Source organism: Phoca vitulina, unplaced genomic scaffold (genome assembly GCF_004348235.1).
Source record: "Phoca vitulina isolate PV1807 unplaced genomic scaffold, GSC_HSeal_1.0 scaffold35, whole genome shotgun sequence".
Taxonomy (NCBI): Eukaryota; Metazoa; Chordata; class Mammalia; order Carnivora; family Phocidae; genus Phoca; species Phoca vitulina.
In genome coordinates, this window is record NW_022589738.1 from 17,308,591 (window position 1) to 17,332,723 (window position 24,133).

General features: G+C 36.8%; 1 protein-coding gene across 9 annotated transcripts in view; it reads left to right on the forward strand.

Annotated features, from left to right (window-relative positions):
* KDM6A (lysine demethylase 6A) overlaps positions 1-10,378 on the forward strand; it is a 204,283-nt gene extending 193,905 nt beyond the window's left edge. For 8 of the 9 annotated variants that reach the window (XM_032426664.1, XM_032426669.1, XM_032426663.1 and 5 more), the window contains 3 exons: positions 2,699-2,825; positions 5,289-5,459; positions 6,608-10,378. In XM_032426664.1, the coding sequence (XP_032282555.1) occupies positions 2,699-2,825; positions 5,289-5,459; positions 6,608-6,637 (328 nt within the window). In that variant the 3' untranslated portion in view covers positions 6,638-10,378. The remainder of the gene's footprint in view (positions 1-2,698; positions 2,826-5,288; positions 5,460-6,607) is intronic. The other variant, XM_032426665.1, reaches the window with a different exon arrangement.
* Positions 10,379-24,133: the final 13,755 nt, after the last annotated feature.

Sequence of the window (24,133 nt, forward strand, 5' to 3'; positions counted from 1 at the left end):
ATGAAGAGGAAATGGCAACAGTGATTTTGTTTGACTCTTAGTTTTTAGCTCTTCAGTACACTCACATGTTGTCGTCACATAAAACCAAAACCTGAGATTAACCAAAGCAGAACCAGATGACTGTTAAAAGTCAAGTCTTGAGTATATCTGTGCCTTCCCTAGGCATCCTTTCCTCAAATGTTTTTATTTTCTATTTATTGTTCCCTACCCTTCAGTTGAATCACATCCTCTCTCTAGGACCTGCTTATTGCTGTGGACTCCAAAAGAGCCTCTGTCTCTCTCAGTTCTCCTTCTGTTCCAACTGCTACCTTTTGAAAATGGGAAGAAACAAAAACTTTTACTGTTAAGGAAAAAACCAAAGGGCAAGGGGGAAACCACAATTTGGTTATTTGTTGTCAGATCACATTAGTTGAATTGATGATTTTCTAAGATTCCAGTATCTCACAAAATAAAAATTCTGGAGCTGTGATTCCAGAAGTAGCATATTCATGGCTTAGTGTTTACTCTTAATATAACCCTAGCTCTAACCCTTTATTGTTTGTAGGAAAAAAATATATACTAATTGCCTTTTTCTGGATCAAACTTCGTAACGAGGCATAAGTTGTAAACTACAATCTAACTGCCAAAGTAGTCCATAGCATTGGAGGTAGAAGTTCATTCGCTGAGTAGAGTGGAGTACTGCTGCCCTCAGAACCAAGGCTCTGTGTTTGAAACACAAAACCAAACTGTGCTGATGGAGCTTCCAGAATCTCATCTTCAAAAGAGATGAGGGGGAGCAGGCAGGTAAAAAGAGATAGGAAAAGATACCAGAAAGAAGAGAGTACAGTGTGAGGTAGTGAGGGGAGGCTTAACATTTTGTTTTCACAAACCCCTAGCCCAGCCACTTAAAAATTAGCTTTATGACATCAGACAAATTGAGCTTCCCTGAGCCCTAGTTGGCTCATTGGTAAGATGGAAATAAGAGTGCCTCTCACAGGGCTGTTAAGAGGCCTACATGGCATAACGTGTCTGAAGCACCTCATACCATGCCTCCTGTTTTCTTATTTTTAATTATTTATGTACTTTATTGTATTATTTTATTATTTTTTCTTTGTTTCTCACACAAGAGCATAGTGGAGTCTGCAAATTTTCCAAAGGTATCTGCAAAGTTTTAGGCATTATTTTCCCATGAAAGAGACCTTATTTTGAAGCCCTGCTTGGAAAACTTGTTTAGTAAGATCAGTGGCTTCAGAGGTGAATTGTACATGACGCGGGAAGGGGAAAAGGGAGGAGCAGGTACTGTTCAAGAGCTGGCGGCACAGTCTAGAATTCTGTCTTCTTTTTGCCATGATCTAACTTTTTACTTGCTACCTCCCCTGACACATCTCTCCCCACTCCCCCCCACACACAGCTGTCCTATGTTTGACTTGCAAACCACAATCTAAAGCATTATTTTGTTTTTAAATAAGTTAAACACAGGAATTGCTGAAGCCAAATTAAGAGTGAAATTCTTTGACTATGATACTGAAAGGATCTGCCTTACAACTGTAAAGTTGCTATTGTTTAAGGTTTGTTACATAAAGTAACAGGTTTACATATATTTTAAGTCATCTTTTTTTCCTTGGCTTAATGTACATGGGTTCTGATAAGTTATAATACTTTAACCTTGTAACTTAGGAAATAGCAAGGAAATACAAATTCAGAGAAATTAAATATGCTGTTATCATGCTCTAAATTTTACTTGTTAAGTAATTGAATGTTTATCGAGCACCTACTATATGCCAGGCACTGTCCTAGGCAATGAATAAAACAGACAAAAACTTTGCTCTCAAACAGCAGTCAGTTGCTAAACCCATTTCCTTTTCTTTAGGGTATTTTCATTGTCTGCAAAAATTTTAGAGCTGCAAAGTGCCTTAGAGACCCATCTAGTCCAAGTTCTCTTTGAAATGGAGAACCCGAGCCACTAATTCACAGGAGAGTAAGAGACTTTAGCAGACAAGTCCAAATAATGACAGCAAACTGTAGGAAAATCAGCACAAATTGTGAGAATTCAATATATTGTTAGCATCATAAGTATGAATTTAGAAAAGGTATAAGAAGAGTTCACTTGTGTTAATATAAATGAAAGATTCTATATTATCCTCAAGTTAAAATCAAGTAATGTCTTTTTTTCTTCTTTAGCGCTGTAGTGAAACCAATTTTGTGTCATGTAGTAACTAAATCTATAGTTTTCTGTGTACAGACTCAAAAGTTTCAAAATCACCTGTACAGATGATGCTGTTTATGAGTGTCTAGGTAGTGCTGACAGAAATAATGTGCCTTCCTGCCTTAATAGAATTATAGCAGTTGAGATCTGGACTTTAGACCCCTTATGTCAAGGATGAGGACATTGACTCCCAAAGAGGTTAATTGACTTGCCCAAATAAGAGCCAAAGTTAGCAACTTCTGTTTAAGCAAGGAGTTGGGTTTTTTGTATTAAGATCACTATATTTTGATATTCAGATATCAATTAATTTTCAACTGTAAATGATCTAATATTGTCATCATCAGACTTGCTGAGCATTGGCCTTATTTTTTAAGAGAATATCCGAGAAATTCACACACACAAAAAAATTATAAAGTCACAGATACTAGAACCAAGTCTCTGGGAGTATATCTTTTATGCTAATGATATACAGTATTCTGTTGCTGGTCACAAATAATTTTTCCCCCATAATAGGTATTGTCTTCTGAGAACTCTGAAGCAATGTCAGACATTGAGGGAAGCTCTGATTGCTGCAGGAAAAGAGATTATATGGCATGGGCGGACAAAAGAAGAACCGGCACATTACTGTAGCATTTGTGAGGTAAGTAACTATTGTTATCCAGGGTTGTTTTATAAAGCCTCTTACCTCTCTACTTTTGGTTTCTCTTTGGTTACTTTATTTAAAATTTACAAATATATAAAATTTATAAAGAGTATTTATACTCTCATGTCCTGCATCTTACTGAAATTGACATTGTATTCAGTCTTGTTATTTTCTTGTTACTTAGCTGTTATGTTAAAATTTAATGACCTACTATTTCGCTAACAGTGAATTAACTCTACAAGTAATTATGACAGAGTCATTTGTCTGGTAGATGTTTAACAAATGATAATCATCAAGAAGTTTAGTCTTGAGATTTTAAACTGGGAATAATCCAGATGTAAACAGATGACAGTAAACTGGATGTAGTTCGGTATAGCTCCAGGCAGATCAGTGCTCACCCCTCTCTGGTGCAGTTCATAATACATTGGTCAGTCTTCTGTGGCCAAGGCATTCAAGAGAAGCAGAAACAAATGTTAATGTAGTACCTGTTCTGAAAGAGCTTATATTCTACTCGGAGAAGACAAATTATAAACAACTAATTGTAATGTACATGAGACTGTGGTGAATGCCAAGTTGGATCTTACTGTTAGGATAACACTGAGGGGGCAAATGACCTAATTTTCCCTTCTAGTGTTGGCATAAGAATTCACAAAAGTATTAACATTTCAGTCCATCCTTGAAGTGGCTAAAAAATGATGAGAATTGGAAGTGGAGTGAATGTTATTATGAGCTGTAGGCACAACATGGGAAATGAAATGGCTTACTCAGAAAAGGGTAAGTAGTCCAGTATGCTGGAACACAGAATATGCAAATTCTACTTACAAGTCTAGCGGGTAGGAAGCTTTGCAGAGCATCTGGAATGATTTTAAGGAACTTGATATTTATTCTGAGGTCATTGAAGCCATCAAAAAATGTTGAGCAGGCAGCCACTTTGGATATGTGTTTGAAAGCGAAATGTGATTGGAAAGAATGGAGATAGGAGCTATTGCAGTGGTTTTAAGAAAGAGTTGTTATCTTCAGACCTACATGAGATTGCAGTGGGAATAGTAAAGAAGGAGAGGAATTCAAAATATTTAGAAGGTAAAATCCACAAGACAGCTCATTACATGGCAGAAGTGAGGGACAGGTCGAAGAATGCTCACAAATTTTCTAGCTCAGATCACCAGGTTCATGTTGTTACCCATTGGTAGTAATGGTAAAATGGTGAATGCTGGGATTTTAGTTAACACGCTGTTCAAAGAAGACAGGAGGTCATGAGAGTTTTCTGTCATTGAATAAATTCAAGGATATGCCAAAGCCAGGGATATTAATGATCCATTCCAAACCTTGAAATTCTGTATTCTAACGTTGACTTTTATTTGAAATGAGTGAATCCGTTGGCTGTTTTTTATTTATTTATTTATTTTTTAAAAGATTTTATTTATTTATTTGACAGGGAGAGAGAGTGAGTGACAGACGGAACACAAGCAGGGGGAGCGGGAGAGGGAGAAGCAGGCTTCCCACTGAGCAGAGAGCCCGATGTAGGGCTCATTCCCAGGACCCTGGGATCATGACCTGAGCCAAAGGCAGCCGTTTAACGACTGAGCCACCCAGGCGCCCCAGTCCGTCGGCTGTTTTAATGTTGTGCAACCTGGCCAAAGTTAAATCTTTGGGAGATCAGATAGATTCTGTTTAGGTTTGTTATACCTCAAAAAAAAGAAATGAATGTATCAGCTTTTCAGAATTTCAGAATGACTTCTATCCCTCAGTGTTATTTCTTATCCCACCTGAACCCTAGCAGCTCATCAATCTTTCTGTAAAAGGTAGAGGTATTATTTCTAAAATCATGCTATACTCATAAATATACCTTTTGCCTGTACTCCTCTTCCTTAACATGAGGCTTATAGCTAAACACTCACTGTCACTTATCTGTCAGTTTCCTCGTCTGTAAAATAATCAGATTATATTTATTCAACAAGTGTTGAGGTTTGTCTTACTAGCACTGTGCTGTGCTCTGGAGGTGCAAAAGTGAGTAAAACATAGTCTTCATTGTTAAGGAGCTCAGTCTCTGGGAGAAAAGTATCCATACACAGTGCTCTATGATGAGTACTGTTACAGAGAAGTAAACGGAAAATAACCATCACTTTCTTCTAATTGTATACCATTGTTTTGGATTTAAAACAAAATAGGCTGACCTTGATCAACTTTTAAATTAGGCTTTTGCCAGTGGTTGTAAAGGGTGTGTCATTCCTTTAAGTCCCTCCCCTAAAGATGCATTACCACCCATGTCTTTGGGTTTGGTGCAAAATAAACCTGGTCTGTTGAAGATTCTCAGACATGGCCATGTTTGTCTTAGTAGCTACTCTTAACCAGAGATCACTGTCCACAATTCCATGTAAAGTAGAATTCTGTGATTATACTAAAACAGTACAGTAAATAAATACTCTCTCTATTGAACTCTTTTTCTCTTGCATAAAATAGGTGGAGGTTTTTGATCTGCTTTTTGTCACAAATGAGAGCAATTCTCGAAAGACCTACATAGTGCATTGCCAAGATTGTGCACGAAAAACAAGCGGAAACCTGGAAAACTTTGTGGTGCTAGAACAGTATAAAATGGAGGACCTGATGCAAGTCTATGACCAATTTACATTAGTAAGTGAAATCAGCATGTGAGTACATACTTAGCTGGATAGGGAAGCCGCAGTGTTTGTTCTGCCACCTGAGAAGTAGGAGGTAATGAAATACTATATTTTCCTTTGCTTATTAGATATTGCATGAGGAAATATTCATATCATTTCCCCCTCCTTCACTTCCAAGTATTTATTCCTATAAAATTGGTATGTTTCATTTTCACTTTTCTTCCTGGGTGAGTCCAAGCCTAAATAATGTCACCGTAATTACATTTTAAAATCTTTCTGTGCTTTTAGAACACTATCATATCCTCTGTGCCATTTGATTTCAGTTGATAAAATGTGTACATAGGTTATTAGCGTCCACAAAATGAATCAGTAAGTGTGGTCTTTAAATAGACTTCTGCTTTTAGAGCTAATTATATGTATTTAAAATTTTGTCCTTGCCAGAAGTATTAACCTCATGGGAATATCTGATGGAGCTTAACTTCCTGGTACGTTATATAACCTTATGAAATTCAAGTATACTTATAAATTATTACACAGTTTTTAATTTTAAACAGCAGATGCTTAGGGGGAAGCATTTTACTCTAGCATATCAATAGTTTCATGAATAGACACACAGATATGATTTATGAATTGTTGATTTCCTCCAGTACTTTTCTCTGCATATGTGACCAAAACCCGAATTATTGAAATTTAGCTCCCAGTTTCACTTAAATGGTCTTTAAGATTGCTTAAAGAAGAAGAAAATTATCCAGAATATGTTAAACAAAATATATTATCTCATTGAGATAGCTTCTGAAGCCAGTCACTAATGAAATTATAATTGATTTGTGAAATCATTTTCTGAAAGCTGTTTTTTTTTTTTTTAAGCAATCTAGAAAATGGTCAACCTAGTAACATCCTAAGAGCTTTTGACTAATTGGTGAAGTACAGAAAAATGTAGGCACACTGAGTAGAATAATGGTCCCAGACCCTTAGGAAAATTGGCCATGCAGGAGACAGTAGTAAGGAAGGTTCTACGTTGACATTGTGTAGCAGACTGTGAAACTTTGTTTTGAGAATTGTTCCTTCCCCTGCATTCATAAGCAGACTATGTTTGTAGACTTGAGCTAGGGATTGCTATTAACCGTTTGTATACCAAAGTAACACACCTTTTATTTTCAGGCTCCTCCATTACCATCCTCCTCATCTTGATATTGTTCCATGGACAGTAAATGCGACCTTTTCTGCTATTCAGGAAGTAACTCAGTTCTGCACCACTGGTTTTTGTAGCTGTCTCGTAAGGCTGCTGGCTGAAAACTGTGTCTATGCAACCTTCCAAGTGTGGAGTGTCAACCAACTGGACAGGGGAGAGCACTGCTCCTACTCCAGGACTCTCACAGAGCTGATCAGCTGTACTTCAGAAACAAAATAATAAATTCCATGTTTTGTATATATCTGACAAAACTGGCAACATCATACAGACTACTGACTTGAAAACAACCTCTTTTATATTTCTCTATTTCTGGGCTGATGAATTGGTTTTCATCTATCTTTTCCCCCTTCAGAATTTTCCTTGGAAAAAAAATACTAGCCTAGCTGGTCATTTCTTTGTAAGGTAGTTAGCAATTTTAAGTCTTTCTTTGGTCAACTTTTTTTTAATGTGAAAAGTTAGGTAAGGAACTTTTTTACTGCTTTTATGTTTTTCTGTCTTGTTTTGAAACCATGACGGTTATTACACTTTTGGTTCCTAAATAAAATGTTTAAAAAATTAACAGCCAAGTCACAAAGATAATGGATTGCACATAGACTAAGGAATAAACTTCAGATTTGTGATTTTTGTTTCTAATCTTGATGTAAATTTACACTATTTATAAATACATATTTATTGCTTGAAAATATTTGTGAATGGAATGCTGTTATTTTTTCCAGATTTACCTGCCATTGAAATTTTAAGGAGTTCTGTAATTTCAAACACTACTCCTATTACATTTTCTATGTGTAAATAAAACTGCTTAGCATTGTACAGAAACTTTTATTAAAATTGTTTAATGTTTAAAGAGTTTTCTATTGTTTGAGTTTTAAAAAGACTTTATGTACAGTGCCCAGTTTTTGTTCATTTTTCAAATCTGATTATATATATTTTATATATACTTATGTATGTATATATAATATATATAGAAATCTGGCTATATATGTATAGAGATTTAGAACTTAAATTTTTCTCGTTTTAAGTTTCACATCTATGGTAGATTTTTGAGGTGTCTACTGTAAAGTATTGCTTACAAAAGTATGATTATTTTTAAAGAAATATATATGGTATGTATCTTCAAGACCTAAAATGTCAGACTGGTTTATTGTTAAGTTGCAATTACTGCAATGACAGACCAATAAACAATTGCTGCCAAAACATAGTATAATAGTAGAAAACAAATAGTGATTGAACTTAAGATTTTAAAGGGAATGTTACATGGGCTTGATAAATCTTGTACATCACTAAGTAGAATTTTATATGGAAAAATTCAGATGAAGGGCTCTATTTTAGAATGCAAATAAATTAAGAGACTTATTTTTTAATGTTAGGCAATTTTGAAATTTCATGCTTTCCTGCTTGCATGATGTGATTGGGGTGGTGGGGGAGAGTCTACAGATCCATATCACTGGTAAAAATATAGCAAGCTATATTAGCATTAACAAGTCACTTCTAATTAATTTCGTTTTATAACAATGGTACCTTGCACTTGGCACATACTCTCTTTTTATCACACTGTTCTTTATAAGATTTTCCAGGAAGCTTTATTGAAGAAGCATAGAGAATGCTAGAAATGGAGTTATATTTATGACTAAAGAGAATTTATAATCCTATCTGGGGAAATGCTGTGCTGATTGCATTAACCAAGTATTCTTGTTCAGATAGTTTTGGAGTATGTTGTCCTCCCAGAAACAGTTCGAAGGCTTGAAAGCATGGAGATATTTTATTTAATTAGTTAATTTGGTAAATATTGAGTATCATCAATAGCAGCCATCATCTCTCATAACTTCAGAAGGGAATACTTACAAATCTATTTTAGTTAAGAAGCAAGAGTGCTTGTCTAAGTGCTGCTTAGGATGTGTAACCACTAATATTTTTGAAATAACTAAAGACAGACGTTTTTGCAAATAAAAATTGAAAGCCAACTATCCAGAAGCAAAGATTATAAGAATGCTAAAACTATGCCTAAATGTAGCTTAACCACTTCTAGTTTATCTTACTGACAAAGTGTCTTATTTTCTATGGTTTTATCAGATTGTTTATTGCTAAGATTAATATAGGTTGTCTGACATTTAAGAGTAATTTAGTGCTGTTTAATCAATACATACTTGGAAGTTTTATGTCAATAATACTTGCTCAGCTTAATCTTTGAATGGGTAGAGAATAGGAGATAGAAATCAAACACATCAACATTACTCTGAAGTATAACTAGATAAAGTTGTGCAAACTGCTTTCTTTTCATCAATTTGATGTCCTTTATAATTTACATTTTTCAGGTTTCAGAAGAAATAGCATTTTTTTTCTTTTTACTGCTCTATGTATAGGTAAATCCCACTAAAAGCACACTTTATCTAGATGCCTTAATAACACACATTGTTTAAAGAAAAGCTAATTACAAAATGTATAAAAAAGCAGATGTTGATCCAGATAGTGGGAACTGAATCATATTCTTTTCTCTTTGTCACCAGTTGAATAGGAGATCATATACCATCAGTAGAGGAGTTCAACTTGCTTTTTAACCTATGTTAAATCAGTAAAAAAAAGTGGCTTCTTCATTTTGAAATAAAGCCTAAGTCAGTTTCTGAAAGTAGTAAACTGACACAGCCTTCACAATTTCAACGGAAATTTAAGATCACATAATACTATAAATTTAACTGAAATGAAGTGTCTTCTCCGAACCTAGTCATTAAATCTTTAAATTATTGTCATGTATTTTCATTTAGTCGTATACTTATTTAGCATCTCCTAAAAGCAAATCTAAGATGTGATCCCTGTCCTCTATCCTCTCCACACACATCTAATATGGGAGATTGATGTAATACATCAGGCAAAACCTAGAAGAGTTAACAAGAAGGGTAGTATCGGGGCGGCCCGCATTTCAGTGAGGTTTACATCGCACCTTCCCGAGCCAAGAGGATTTGGGAACTTTGGCCAAGGGGTTGGAGGAGTGCTAAAAGAAAGGGTAGGAAGGCTCCGACATGTGGGAAAGCTGCCTCTGCCATGAGCGGTGTTTACACTTTACCCTGTAGTTAATATGGAACCGTCCATGGGATTTAAACGAAAGAACAGCACTGAATTTGCAGTAGTCTTCCTGCCTACTTTAACACACTCCATCTATTCTATACATTGCTGCCAGAGGCATATCTCCAAAGCAGAGAAATTTAAGTAAGAGAGGATTTGGATTTGAGCTTTGGATGTTGCGAGGTTGGAAATAAGAGCACAGATTGGGAAGACAAAAAGTAAGTTCCACAGGACCCATTAGATGTCTTCAAGTGGTGTGCTTCTAACGAGATAGGAAATACGGAAGTGTGGTTCTGGAGGCAGAAACTAATGAACTGCTTGTGGGGCATCTAAGTAGTTGAAATTAGGAGAGGCCTGGTCTGGAACCATGTATCTGCTGTTCACTGAGGTGATGCTTAGAGCCAGAAGAGATGATACGATCTAGGAACTGTGGCGAGGAGAGGTAGACCAAATACCCACTAAGGAATGTCACGTATGAGAGAAACGGAGGTTGCAGAGGAGAAGAAAGCTAAACCAGCCAGGGTGATGTTGGACAAACCAGAGCTTTTGAAGAACAACCACACCATGCTGCAAAGATGAGGATTACAGGGATTCCTTTGGGTTGGCACAAGATGGTTGGTGACATTTGCCAGAGCACCTTCAGTGGAGCAACAACCTAACTGCCATGGATGGGAAAAGGTATTGAATTTGAGGGGTGGGGGGTGGGGGGTTGTCCGGTCTTTCCAGGATCCCTAGGTATGAAATTATGTTGGTCTTTGATGAATAGCAAACATCACCAATTTTAAATGTTTCATATCGCTGTCCTGGAGTGCTTTGCACAGTAGTAGTTTTGTATGTATATTGTGAAGCAGTCCATGTGGTATTTTGGTTTTGAAAGGAAAATGTACTTTTTTAGTTGAACAGGGAAATGAGGATGGTATTTTTTAGTGTGGCCTACAGATACCATTTACTGACAACCTGTGCAAAGCACAGTGCTAAGTACCTAATATACATTCTTTTTAGTCCTCACAGTGACCCTCTGAGTTGGGTACTGTTGTGTCCCCATCTTACAGATAAGTAAACTGAGGCAAAGAGATCATACAACTTCCCCCAAGTTTGTGGTCATTAAGTGTTCGAGCCAAGATTCCAACTGTGGTGATGGAGATCCGACTCCAGGGAAGTGCTAGTCTACCTCCCACCGCAGAAAAGTAGAAATTGCGGAGTGCTTACTCTGTAGTCATGCTTGAAAGAAACTTTTCATTTTGAGTATTTCTTTAACAAGAGAAGGATGTCTTTAAATTTGATAACCTATAATTAGGCCAACCATATCTTTTATAGTCCAAGCCAGAACACTTGAGATCAAAAGGGGGCACAATTAGTACTTACTGGGATAGGGCAGCTGCCATAAAATGGGGGCTCTCCTAGGCAAGCTGGGATGTATGGCATAGTGTTTTTAAGTTGGTTTCAGAAGAAGCATTTGGGAGTAGTATTGACCTCCTCCCGGCATCATACTCCTAGATTTTTGCACTCTTAGAATGGAAAGGAAGCATGGATTTGTGCTGCTTTAGGGTCCGTAGTGGTTGGAAAAGATGGTGAGTGGTCAGGGAGAAGATAAAGCAATGGGTTTTAGAAAGTGGAAGTGATAGAGGAAAGAGTCCTTTTGAGTCTTAGTGATGGCTACTGAGTTGTTCCAGTCCTAAAGTCAAATAATGGCACTTCAAGAAACTGTGACAAGAAAGTGTGTAAATAGAATATTTTCGATACAATGATTAATAGACATTTTTTTTTCTAAATTCGGTCTGACTACCATTTACCAGTCTAGTTTAAGATGAGAATCTGATTTAACATATTCAAAATATGATTTCTAAGTGTGCCAACCTGAAAAAAATGTAAAGTCAGAGTCCGTTTTCTCAGGATTTTAAAGCCATTCAGTGCCAGGTAGTTTACTCCCAAGTGGTTAAACATGTCTTGATTTGAACAACAGAAAGATTCCTGATGAACTTAAGGACTGTCTTAAGGTATTTACATTATAACCGTGTGTATGTAAGTATATGATGACCTCAAATAGATTAAGGGTATGATTAACACAAAGTAATAACTCTGAACCACACCTACTTCCCCAGATGCTCAGATACAACATCTACTAAGTGTAACAGGAGAAAGGAGGAGAGAGCAAACGCACTGATTTTGTAGGCTTAAATGATTGTAGCCAAGCGTTCTTTAGCACTCCACTTTGTGTAGAATAATACATTTGGCAGAGTGAAAGTAGGTGAGAATGTTATCTTTAGAAAACTTGATATATGTGATTTAAATGTCATTATCTTTGATTAAATGTACTTGGATGCAAATTTTGAGATGTGTGCACATGGAAAGGATTCTATGTTTAATAAATGGAAGTCGGTACTCAAATCTATGATCAACAAGATTTTCTGGGTTAAGGTACTGAAAATAATTGGTGGGGGGAGGTGGGGAAGTTCAAAAATATATGCAATACTGATGCATCAAAAATTTCAGTAAAAAGGAAAAACTAGAAAGTGCCAAAGACTTGAAAATACAACTGTATACAAAACCTGGATCGTTTTTAAATCTTGATCAGCCTACAAATTATCCTGCCGTAAATCCTTCTAAATCATATGGGCTTGCAAGTCCATGAATTAAAATTCCTCTGTAAGACCATCTCTATCTGGGGCGCCTGGGTGGCTCAGTTGGTTAAGCGACTGCCTTCGGCTCAGGTCATGATCCTGGAGTCCCGGGATCGAGTCCCACATCAGGCTCCCTGCTCAGCAGGGAGTCTGCTTCTCCCTCTGACCCTCCTCCCTCTCATGCTCTCTGTCTCTCATTCTCTCTCTCACAAATAAATAAAATCTTTAAAAAAAAAAAAAAAAAAAAAGACCATCTCTATCTGTTCCTCCAGATAAGGCCAGTCTCCTCAAAAGCTTCATGAGTAAAACCCACTGAAGAGCTGCGGATGAACAGTGGGTAATCTGCTAGTTAACACTGAAGTGCGATGCTAGCACTCTGAAACTTGCATTTTAGGCTTGCTTCAGGCTCCATCTAGCCCCCTCCCTCCTTCCCTTTTGACTTAACTTTGTTTTCAAAACACATAACATTTACATGGTTAAAAATGCAAAACTATATTAAAACGTACTTTCAGAGAAGTCTTGTTCCTATCCCTTTAAGCACCTTCAAATTGTCTCTACCCACCCCCTACAGGTAACCATTTTTAATTCATTAGCTCATATCTCCTGTGTTTCTTTTTCCAAAAGTAAATAAATTGGAATGTATAGTCTTATTTCCCTTCTTTAACACACAAAATGTAGCATGATGTGTGCACATTTTGGCACCTTGCTTTTTTTCCACGGAATATATCCTAAAGATCATTATCAATTCATGGTGCTCCATCGTTTTCATGTGTCATCGCTCAATGATGGACATTTGGGGGATGTTTCCAATCTTTTGCTATTTTCAAATAATGTCTCAATGGCCTTATGCACATGTTGTTTTGTATTTGTGGAGGTATATCTTCAGGGTAAAATCGTAGATTACTGGGTCACAAGACAAGTGCGTATACAGTTTTCGCCAATATTGCCCTTCCTAGCTATACTGTATTGCACTCAGCCTAGAATGTATGAACAAGACTATTTCTCCTACAGCCTTACCAATAGACTGTATTGTGGAGCATTTGGAGTTTTGCAAATATAATAGGTGAAAATGGAATCTTAGGGTAGCTTTATTTAATTTTTTTTTTAAGACTTTATGTATTTATTTGAGCTAGAGCAAGAGAGAGAGAGCATAAGCAGGGAAGAGGGGCAGAGGGAGAGGGAGAAGCCTGCCTGAGCAGGGACCCTGATGCAGGGCTTGATCCCAGGATCCTGAGATCATGACCTGAGCTGAAGGCAGACGCTTAACCGACTGAGCCACCCAGGTGCCCCCTTAGGGTAGGGTAGTTTTAATTTGCAGTTCTTTAATGACTAAGGTTGAGCAATTTTTCATGTATTTAAGGACTATTTGTCCATTTTTTAAACCTGATCTTTTTTGAGATATGGTTACATAGTACAGTAAGCTGAACAGATCTTAAGTGTACAGTTGGATGAGTTTTGGCAAATGTGTCAGTTATACCCCAATCAAGAATAATGCATTGTCATTTCCCTAGAAAGTTCTCTTGTGTCCTTTTCCATTCTGTTCTCTTCCTCTCTTGCTGCCCCAACCCCAGGCAACCACTTTTTTAATTTTTATCCCCAGAGATTAATTTTACTGTTTTTAAACTTCATAAAAATGGAAGTGTGCAATATGCTTTCTTTGTATTTGACTTCTTTCCCTGAGCATAATGTTTTTGAAATTCATCTATGTTGATAACTATCAGTAGTTCTTTCTTTTTTATTGTTGAATAGTATTTTTTAAAAAAGATTTTATTTATTCATTTGACAGAGAGAGACAGTGAGAGAGGGAACACAAGCAGGGGGAGTGGGAGAGGGAGAAGCAGGCTCCCCGCCGAGCAGGGAGCCCGATGCGGGGCTTGATCCCAGGACCCTGGGATCATGACCTGAGCCGAAGGCAGACGCTTAACAACTGAGCCATCCAGGCGCCCCTGTTGAACAGTATTTTATTATATGACTATAACAATATGTTTTATCCATTCTCCTGCTGATTGACATTTGGGTTTCCAATTTTTGCTACTAAGAATAAATATGGCTGGATCATAAGGTAGTTCTCTATTTAACTTTATAAGCAATTGGACATTTTTCCAAACTGGTGGTACCAGTTTATACTTCCAGCAGCAATATCTGGGAGCTCTGGTTGTCCTGCATCCTCAGAGATATTTAGTGTTGTTAGTTTTCACAAGCTTAACCATTCTAGTCAGTGTGTGGTATCTGACTGTGGTTATAAATTTGCGTTTCTGTGATGACTAATGTTGAATGTCTTTGCATGTGTATACTGACCATTTGTATATCTTCGATTATGAAGTATGCAGATGTTTTGCTCATTTTAAATGGGTTGTCTTTTTGTTATTGATTTGTAGAGGATTCCTTATATGATCTGCTTATAAGCCATTTGTCAGATATTCATATTACAAATATTTTTCCCAGCCTGTGATTTGCCTTTTCATTTTCTTAATGGTGTCTTGATGAGTAGACAGTCTTAATTTTGATAAAGTCTAGTTTATCCATTTTTGTATGGTTAGTGTTTTTTGTGTACTGTCTAGGAAATCTTTGCCTAACCTTGGTCTCAAAGATACTCTCCTGTGTTTTCTCCTAGGGGCCTTATAGTTTTACATTTAGGTCGGTAAATCATCTCAACTTATGTTGAGATGTTCTATGAAGTCTTTCAGTCAGGTAGTGTAAGTTTTCCAACTTTGTTATTCTTTCTCAAAGTTGATTTGGCTATTCTAGGTCTTTTGTATTCTAGATTAATTTTAGAATTAGCTTGCCAATTTCTACCAGAAAATCCTGCTGGAATTTTGACTGAGATTACATTGAATCTCCAGATCCATTTGTGAAGAATTGGCATCTTGACAGTATTGAGTTTTCTGACCCATGAAAAAGGCATATTTTGCCATTGATTCAGATCTGTAATTTTTCTCACCACTTTGTAGTTTTTGGTAAACAGGGCTTCATATCCCAAAGAATTTGATATTTTTGATGCTATTGTGAATTGCATGTTTTTAAAATTTTAATTTCTTTTTTGTGTGTATGGCTAGTTTATAGAACTAAATCAATTACTGAACACTGACTGTGTCCTGCAACCTTGCTAAGCTCATTTATTAGTTCTAGTAGTTTTCTGTAAATTCCTTGGGGTTTTCTACATAAATAATTTATGTTACCTGTGAAGAGTCTTACTGCTTTCTTCCCAATACGGGTGCCTTTTTTTTTTTTTTCTCCCCATTTTTTGCACTGGCTTGAACCTCTAGTACAATGTTGAATTGAAGTGGTCAGAACAGACAACCTTGCCTGTTCCCAGTTAGGGGAAAGTAGGTATGATGTTAACTGAAGGTTTTTCATAGATGCCCTCTATCAGGTTGAGGATGTCCCCTACTATTGCTAGTTTGCTGAGATTTTTTTATCAGGAATGTGTGTTGAATTTTATAAAATGAGTTTTCTGCATTGACTGAGATGATTATATGTTTTTTTCTTTTTTAGTCTGCTAATATGATGAATTACATTGATCAATTTTTAAATGTTAAACTAATTTTATACTTCTGAGATAAAGCGCACTTGCTCATGTTTTATTATTTTATGTATCGTTGGATTATATGTTGTTGCCAAAAGTTGGCTGAGAATTCTTGCCTCTGTGTTCATGAGGGATAGTGGTCAATGGTTTTATTTTCCAGTAATACTTTTGTCTGGGTTTATTATCAGTGTAATATTGGCCTCAGAGAATGAGTTGGGAAATATTCTCTCTCTTCAGTTTTTTTGAAGAGTTTGAGTAGAATTGGTATTAATTCTTCCTAAAAATGTTTGATAGAATTCATCAATAAAGCCATCTGGGCCTGGAGTTTTCTTTGTGGAAAAGTTTTTAGCTACAAAATCAATTTCTTTAGTATATATAGGCTGCCCAGATATCTATTTCTTCTGGAGTGAGCTTTGGTAGTTTGTGTCTTTCAAGTCATTTATCCTTTTAACATTTGTGAAATCTATAGGTCTGTGTCATTCCTGATATTGGTAAATTGTGTCTCTCCCCCCACCCCCATCAGTCTGGCCAGAGGTTTACAAATTTTCTTGATCTTCTCAAATAACTAACCTTTGATTTCATTGATTTTTCCTTATTGTATTTCTGTTTTTTTGTCATTGATTTTCTCTCTCATTATTTTCCTTCCTTCTGCTTATGCTGGGTTTCTTGAGCTGTTTTCATTCTAGTTTCTTTAGGGGGAAGCTGAGGTCATTGATTTGAGACATTCTAGTATAGGCATTTAGTCCTATAAATTTCCATCTAATTAATGCTTTCACTGTGTGTCAGGGGTCCCCCAAGACCAACCTCAGGCTTGCTGATTCACTACCAAGAGTCACAGGGCTCAGAAACTGTTTTATGCATGGTTACAGCTTATTACAATGAAAGATACAGATTAAAATCAGCAAAGGGAAAAGGCACATGGGGGAAGTATGGGGGAAACTAGGCTCAAGCTTCCGGGTGTCCCCCCCACAACCAGTGGAGTTTCCCCAGACATGCTTAATTCTTCCAGAAACAATGTGTGACATGTGAAGTATTGCCAAACAGGGCAGCTCCAGGATTTTTATTGGGGGCTAGCACCTGCATGACTGACCTCAGCTAGTCAGACTCCAGAACTCTAGAGCAAATGCAGGTGTTCACTACAAATCACATTATCAGCATGAACTATCTGGCCAAACTGGTACAGAATGGCCAAATACCTCAGACATACAAAAATAATCTTAACAGACAGAACATTCCAAGAGCTCAGTATTCAGTTCCCAGGGACTAGCCAAGAGTTTTTCTTGGTAATGTGCAGGATTTGATCAACCCAGGCCTACTGACTTAAACTTTTCCTGTACAAGGTGCCTTCTCTAAACTTGGATAGAATGTATTTTCATCTTCATTTCGAAATACTTTCTGATTTCCCCTTTGATTTCTTCTTTCACACATGGATTTTTTTAAAGTGTGCTCTTCCAACTGTTTGGGGCTCTTCAAGATATTTTTCTTGTTGGTTTCTAATTTGATTCCATTGTAATCAGAGACTATATTTTGTATGTCTTGGATCCTTTTAAACTTATTGAGACTGTTTTAGGGTCTGGACTATGGCCTTTGGTAAATGAATTATGTGTACTTAAAAAGAATGTGTATTCTGCTGTTGAATGGAATTTTCTGTGACAGGACAAGTTGGCTGATAGATAGGACATGTTATTCAAGTCTATTTGTATACTGACTGTCTGTCTGTTCTATCAATTATTGAGAGAGTGGTGCTGATATCTACAACCAAAATTGTGGATTTGTCTATTATTCCATATATTTCTCTCAGATTTTACTTCATGTATTTTGAGGCTCAGTTATTCAGTGCACAAGCATTTAGCACTGTTATGTTCTCTTGATGAATTGACTCCGTTGTTATTCTCTACTTTTAAGGACTCTGAGATTAGGCCCACCTGGGTATTCCAGGATAATGTCCTATCTCAAATCCATGCCCTTAATCACATCTGCAAAATCCTTTTTGCCATGTAAGATAATATATTCAAAGGGTCTGGGGTTTGCATACGTTGGGCGGGGGGAACCATTCTTCTGTATTTTATTTAGTATGCTTATTGGTAAGGTTTGGTTTAAATTTACCACCTTGCTCTTTGTTTTTCATTTGTACCATCTGTGTTTTGTTCTCTTTTTCCTTCTTCTGTCTTCTTTTAGACTGAGTATTTTTTGGGATTCTATTTTATCACCTTTCTTGGCTTATTAGTTATAGCTCTTTGTTGTGTTATTTTAATAGTTCCTTTAGTGTTGGTGTTACAGATCTTTAACTTCTCACAGTCTACCTTCACATGATATTCTACCACTTTACATATAGTTTAATAACCTCACAACAGCATACTTCTATTTTTATCACATATTTTCAATCTACATATATACATTGCCATAATTTTTTTCTGGCTGCTTTTAAGATTTTACTTTTTTTTAAGTAATTTGATTATGAATGTCTTGGTGTAATTTTCTTCGTGTATCTTTGGCTTGGTGTTCCTTGAGTATCCTAAATCCGTAGAATTACGGTTTTCATCAAATTTGGAAGATTTGGGCCATTATTGCTTCAAATATTGTTTTTTGAGTCCTCCAATTATGAATAGGTTAGGCTGCTTGAAATTGTCCCGCAGCTCAGTTTTTAAAAATTTTTTTTTATTTCTGGGTTTCCTATTCAATTGTTTTTATTGCTGTCTTTGATTTCACTAAACTTCACTTCCACAGTGTCTAATTTGCTCTTAATCCCATCTAATTTTTTTTACATTTCAGAAATTGTAATTTTTATCACTAGAAGTTTGATATGGATCTTGTTGATATCTTCTGTGCCTCTTGCTTTCTTCTCCCTGCTTGAACATATGTAATATAGTTTAATAACTCTTTGAATGTCTTTGTCTACTCATTCTATTATCTGTGTCACGTCTAGGCTTATTTTGATTGATTTTTCTTTTAATTATGGATCATATTCTCCTGTTTCTTTGCATGCCTGATAAGTCTTTATTTAATGCCAGACAAGGTGAATTTTATTTGGTTCTGGATATTATTTTATTTCTATAAATATTCTTGGGCTTGTTCTGGGATGCATTTAAGTTACTTGAAAACAGTTTGAAGCTTTCAGGTCTTTTAAGCTTTGTTAGGTGAAACTAGAGCAGTGTTCCAGTAAGCTCTCCTTTTGCCCTCCTACTGAAGCAGAACCATTCAGAGTACTCTACCCGATGCCATGTGATTATCATGAGGGTTTTCCCAGCCAGTTAGTGGGAGCAGGGATGAATATTGGCAAAGTTAGTTCCAGAGACTCTTCCCTCTCATCTTTTTGGGTATGTTTCTTCACAGCTGTGCTGCTTCTTGAAGACTTGAAAGGAATCCTAGGCAAATCTCCAAAGGTATTGTTCTGTGCATTTCTTTTTTTTTTTTTTTTTTAAGATTTTATTTATTTATTTGACAGACAGACACAGCAAGAGAGGGAACACAAGCAGGGGGAGTGGGAGAGGGAGAAGCAGGCTTCCCACAGAGCAGGGAGCCCGATGTGGGGCTCGATCCCAGGACCCTGGGATCGTGACCTGAGCCGAAGGCAGACGCTTAACGACTGAGCCACCCAGGCACCCCTCTTCTGTGCATTTCTATCTACTATGTGACTCTGAATCTTTAGCTGTCTTGGCCTCCTTGAGTTCTCAACTCTGTCACTTCAACTCAGGGAAAGCACTGGGCTCTGGGTTTCCTCTCTATGGGCTGCAGCCTGGAAACTCCAAGCAAGAAGCTGGGACAATTGGAGGGATCACTTCCTTCATTTCCCTTTCATCAGTGGTTAGTGTTGTGTTGATGCCTGATTTCTAATGTCCTAAAAACCATTATTTCAAATATTTTGTCCAGGTATTTACTTGTTTAAGGCCAGAGGATAAGCAGTCTTGTTACTCCATCTTTATTAGAAGCCTCTGCTTTTTAATATAGAACTCTTCCTTTTGATTTTTATGATTATTGAACATCTTTCCTTTTTCACTGCTGTTGCAAATGGAATTTTCTCTTCCACTGTATTTTAGAAGCGATAATTGTTTGATATATAAAGGCTATTGATTTTTGTACGTTACTTTTATATTGTTACCATCCTAAACTTATTATTTATATTGGTTTTAGCATTGATTCTCTAGAGTTTTTCAGATATCTTATCAACAATAAATATAGTTTTACCTCCTCCCTTCCTATTTTATGCCCCTTTTTAAAAAAATTTTTTTAAGCATTTTATTTATTTATTTGAGAGAGAGAATGAACCAGAGGGGAGGGGGGTGGAGAAGAGCAGAGGGAAGAGAAGCAGACTCCCCACTGAGCAGAGAGCCCAACGTGGGACTCGATCCCAGGACCCTGAGATCATGACCAAGTCAAGGCAGATGCTTCACTGACTGAGCCACCCAGGTGCTCCTGCCTCTGTTTTATTTGATTGTACTGGTTAATACCCCCATACAGTGCTAAATATTCACACTCTTCTATTTCAAACATAGTATTGATAACTAACCTCAACTTGCATCAGCTAGGTTTATTTTTAAGGCCTCAGATGATGTTAAGTTAGGGGACAGTCTGGTGGCCAATGAAGTATCTTTTTGAAGTGGGGTTAAATTGAGAGACTCCAGGATCCAAAAATGGATTGTCTCCAGAATGTCTAACAATGCATTCTGAACATTCAAGTGGTGATGTTCAATATGTATGGATAAATGAGTGTTCTGATCCATTTTGTTCTAAGTTTCTTAGTTTCCCATTAAGATCTTTCTTTTTCTTTTTAAGACTTTATTTATTTATTTTAGAGAGAGTGAGAGAGTGCTGTAGCAGGGATGAGGAGCAGAGGGGGACGAGGAGGAAGAGGGAAGGGGAAAGAATCTCAAGCAGACTCTCCACTGAGCAGGGAGCCCTCCACGGGGCTGGATCTCACAACCATGAGACTATGACCTGAGCCAAAATCAAGAGTTTGGATCCTCAACCAACTGAGCCACACAGGTGGTCCCCGACCCAAACCATTAAGATCTTTCTGATGCCTATTCTGCTGTTATTGGATGGAGTGGTCTTTAAATACCAATCAGGTTATGTTGGTTGGTAGTATTGTTCAGATCTTCCATATGTTTGGAGATTTTGTCTACTTGCTCTATGATTACAAAGAGAGGAATGTTGATGTCTCCAAGTAGAAGTGAATTTTATCCATTTTTCCTTTAAATTCTGTTGTGTTTTGTTGCATGTATTTTGGGGCTCTATATTTAGGTACATAAATGTTCAGGATGGTTAGCTGGAGAACTGATCTTTTATCATTATGTAATGTTCCTCTTAATTGCTGATAATTCTCCTTGTTCTGAAATCCACTCTGCATGATATTAATATAGCTACTCCACATATTTTTTTGATTAGGGTTATTGTGTGTGTGTGTGTGTGTGTGTGTGTGTGTGTGTGTGTGTGTGTGTATAGCAGGTATGCATTTCTCAGGCCAGGAAAGGTGTGCATAAGAAATATAACTTTTTTTCTGTAATTTCTATTTGGCGCCTCCATTCACTGACTGACAGGAAATTACAGTCAATTCGAGGTTTGAACCCCTCCCCAGAGTTGCATCTCAGTTCTGCATGGGGCTTATGTGGCACCAAGGCTTGAGCAAGGGGGGATCGCTCTGTCAATGCAAACATCTGCCGATATGACTCGTTCCCCTCTAGCTCCTGTCCTTGGACCACACAGACTTGTTCTTCACCTTGGATACCAGGCCTCTCTCTCCACCACTGCCAGCCCTCAGGGTCCCATCCACACTGCTCTCAGCTTCATGAAAACCACTTCTGGGACTCTTTGTGCTGTGTTGGCATGTGAGAAGACTCTGGAAGCCTGCCTTGGGCATGTCTTCCTTGAGTCCCCCACACCTCTGCCCTGTCCTGCCTACCTCCCTCCCTCCTCTTAGAGCTGCCACAGTGCAGTTTGATCTGGGGCAGGAAAAATATTCATTTTTTGTAACTTTTTTATTTTAATGTTATACTATGTAATATTATTTTGATATAATTTTCAACTTACAGAAAAGTTAAAAGATTAGAACAAAGGTCTTATTCAGATTCACCAGTTGCTTATACTTTACCACAGTTGCTTTGTCATTATCTCTCTTTGCATATATGTGTGTGGAAGGTGTGTTATTGGTGTATTTTCTTTTTTGCCTTTCTGAGTCATTTGAAACTAAACAAAAAAAAAAAAATAGAATAAACCAGTGAAATAAAAAATAGTTTCTTTAAAAGATCAACAAAATTGATAAACTTTTACTTAGACTAATCAAGAAAAAAGAAGATATAAATGATGAAAATCAGAGATAAAAGAGAAGGTATTCTATTGACCTTACAAAAATTGAAGTGATCATAAGAGAATGTTATAAACAACTTTATGCTAATGAATTAAACAACTTAGGTGTCTTAGGTACAAATTACCAGAACGAACTCAAGTAGAGGTAGAATCCAATCTTCGAATGTACTCAAAAGAAATGAAACTATGTCCACACAAAGACTTGTATACAATTATTTATAGTAGCATTATTCATAATAGCCAAAAAGTGGAAACAACCAAATGTCCATCAGTGCATGAATGGATAAATCGAAGTGGTATATCTATACACTGGAATAGTATTTGACCATAAAAAGGAATGAGGTACTAATATATCGTACAACGTGGATGAACCTTGAAAACATTATACTAAGTGTAAGAAGCCAGTCACAAAAGACCTCATATTGTATGAGTCCATTTATATAAAATGCCCGAAATAGGCAAATACATAGAGACAGAAAGTAGATTAGTGGTTGCCTAAGGCAGGGGGAGAATTGGGGCGGAGGGTAAAGGCTGAAGGGTTCAGGGTTTCTTTTGGAGGTGATGCAAATATTCTAAAATTGATAGTGGTAGTGGTTGCACACCTCTGTGAATATACTAAATTGTACACTTCAAATTGGTAAATTTTATGGCTTGTGAATACATATCAATAAAGTTCTTACCAAAGAAAAAGAATAGAAAAGCTAAATAGACCTATAACAAGTAAAGAGATTAAAGTCGTAATTAAAATACTTCCCACAAAGAAAAGCATCAGTCCAGATGGCTTCATTGGCAAGTTTTCTCAAATATTTAAAGAAATAATGTCATTCTTTCACAAACTCTTTCATACAATAAAAGAGGAGGGGACACTTCTCAACTAATTCTATGAGAACAATATTACCCTAACACCAAAGCCAGACAAAGATATCAGAAGAAAGAAAGATCACAGACCAATATCCCATGAACATAGATGCAAAAATGTTTAAGAAAATATTAGCAAACTGAATCCAGCAACAGACAAAAAAGACTATGCATCATGGCCAAGTGGGATTTATCCCAGGAATGCAAAGTTAATTTAACATTCAAAAATCAACTAATGTAATGTACCTTATTAATAGAAGTAAAAAACCACAGGATCATCTCAATATAGTAGCCAACATAGCATCTGACAAACAACTATTCATGGGAGAAAAAAATCTCAACAAACTTGGATAGAAGGAAATCTTCAACCTGTTAAAGGGCATCTATGAAAAGCCCACAGCTACCATCACACTGAATGACGAAAGACTGAATGCTTTCCCAAGATCAGGGAAAAGACAAGTACATCCACTCTCACCACTTTTATTCCATAACTGTAGTTAAGATTTGGGTCATTTCCATAAGGCGAGGAAAAGAAAAAGCGCCCAGCAGGTTTTTTTTTTTAAATGGGGTATGTGGTCTTTTGTCTGTGCCCATTGGCATTTCTGGGGTGCCAGCTTCTACAATACATAGTCCAGGATATATGAGGCAAAAAGGAAACCCATGGAGCTCACTGCCATGTCATTCTTTAGGGCCCTAGGCTTCTGGCTGATCAGCTACCTTTTATCAACCTTTTAAAGTCATCTTATATTTGTTTTTTTAATATAATATTTAGAGTTTCAGTCTTCACTCAGTGGGAGGAATAGAAAGAAGTGAATCTATTCCATCTTGGTCTGTAACTGAAAGTCTGGACTATTTATCTTTTATTAAAATTTTTATTTTGGAATAATTTTAGATTTTTTAAGAAAAGTTGCAAAGGTAGTACAGTATAGTTCTTTTATACCCTTCACCCAGTTTTCCCTAATGCTAACATCTTACATAACCATGGTATCTTTTTAAAACTAAGAAATTAACATTGGTACAGTTCTACTAACTAAACCCTAGACTATTCAGATTTCACCAGTTTTTCCACTAATATCCTTTTGCTGTTCTAGGAGCCAATCCAAGATACTACATTATATTTAGTCATCATG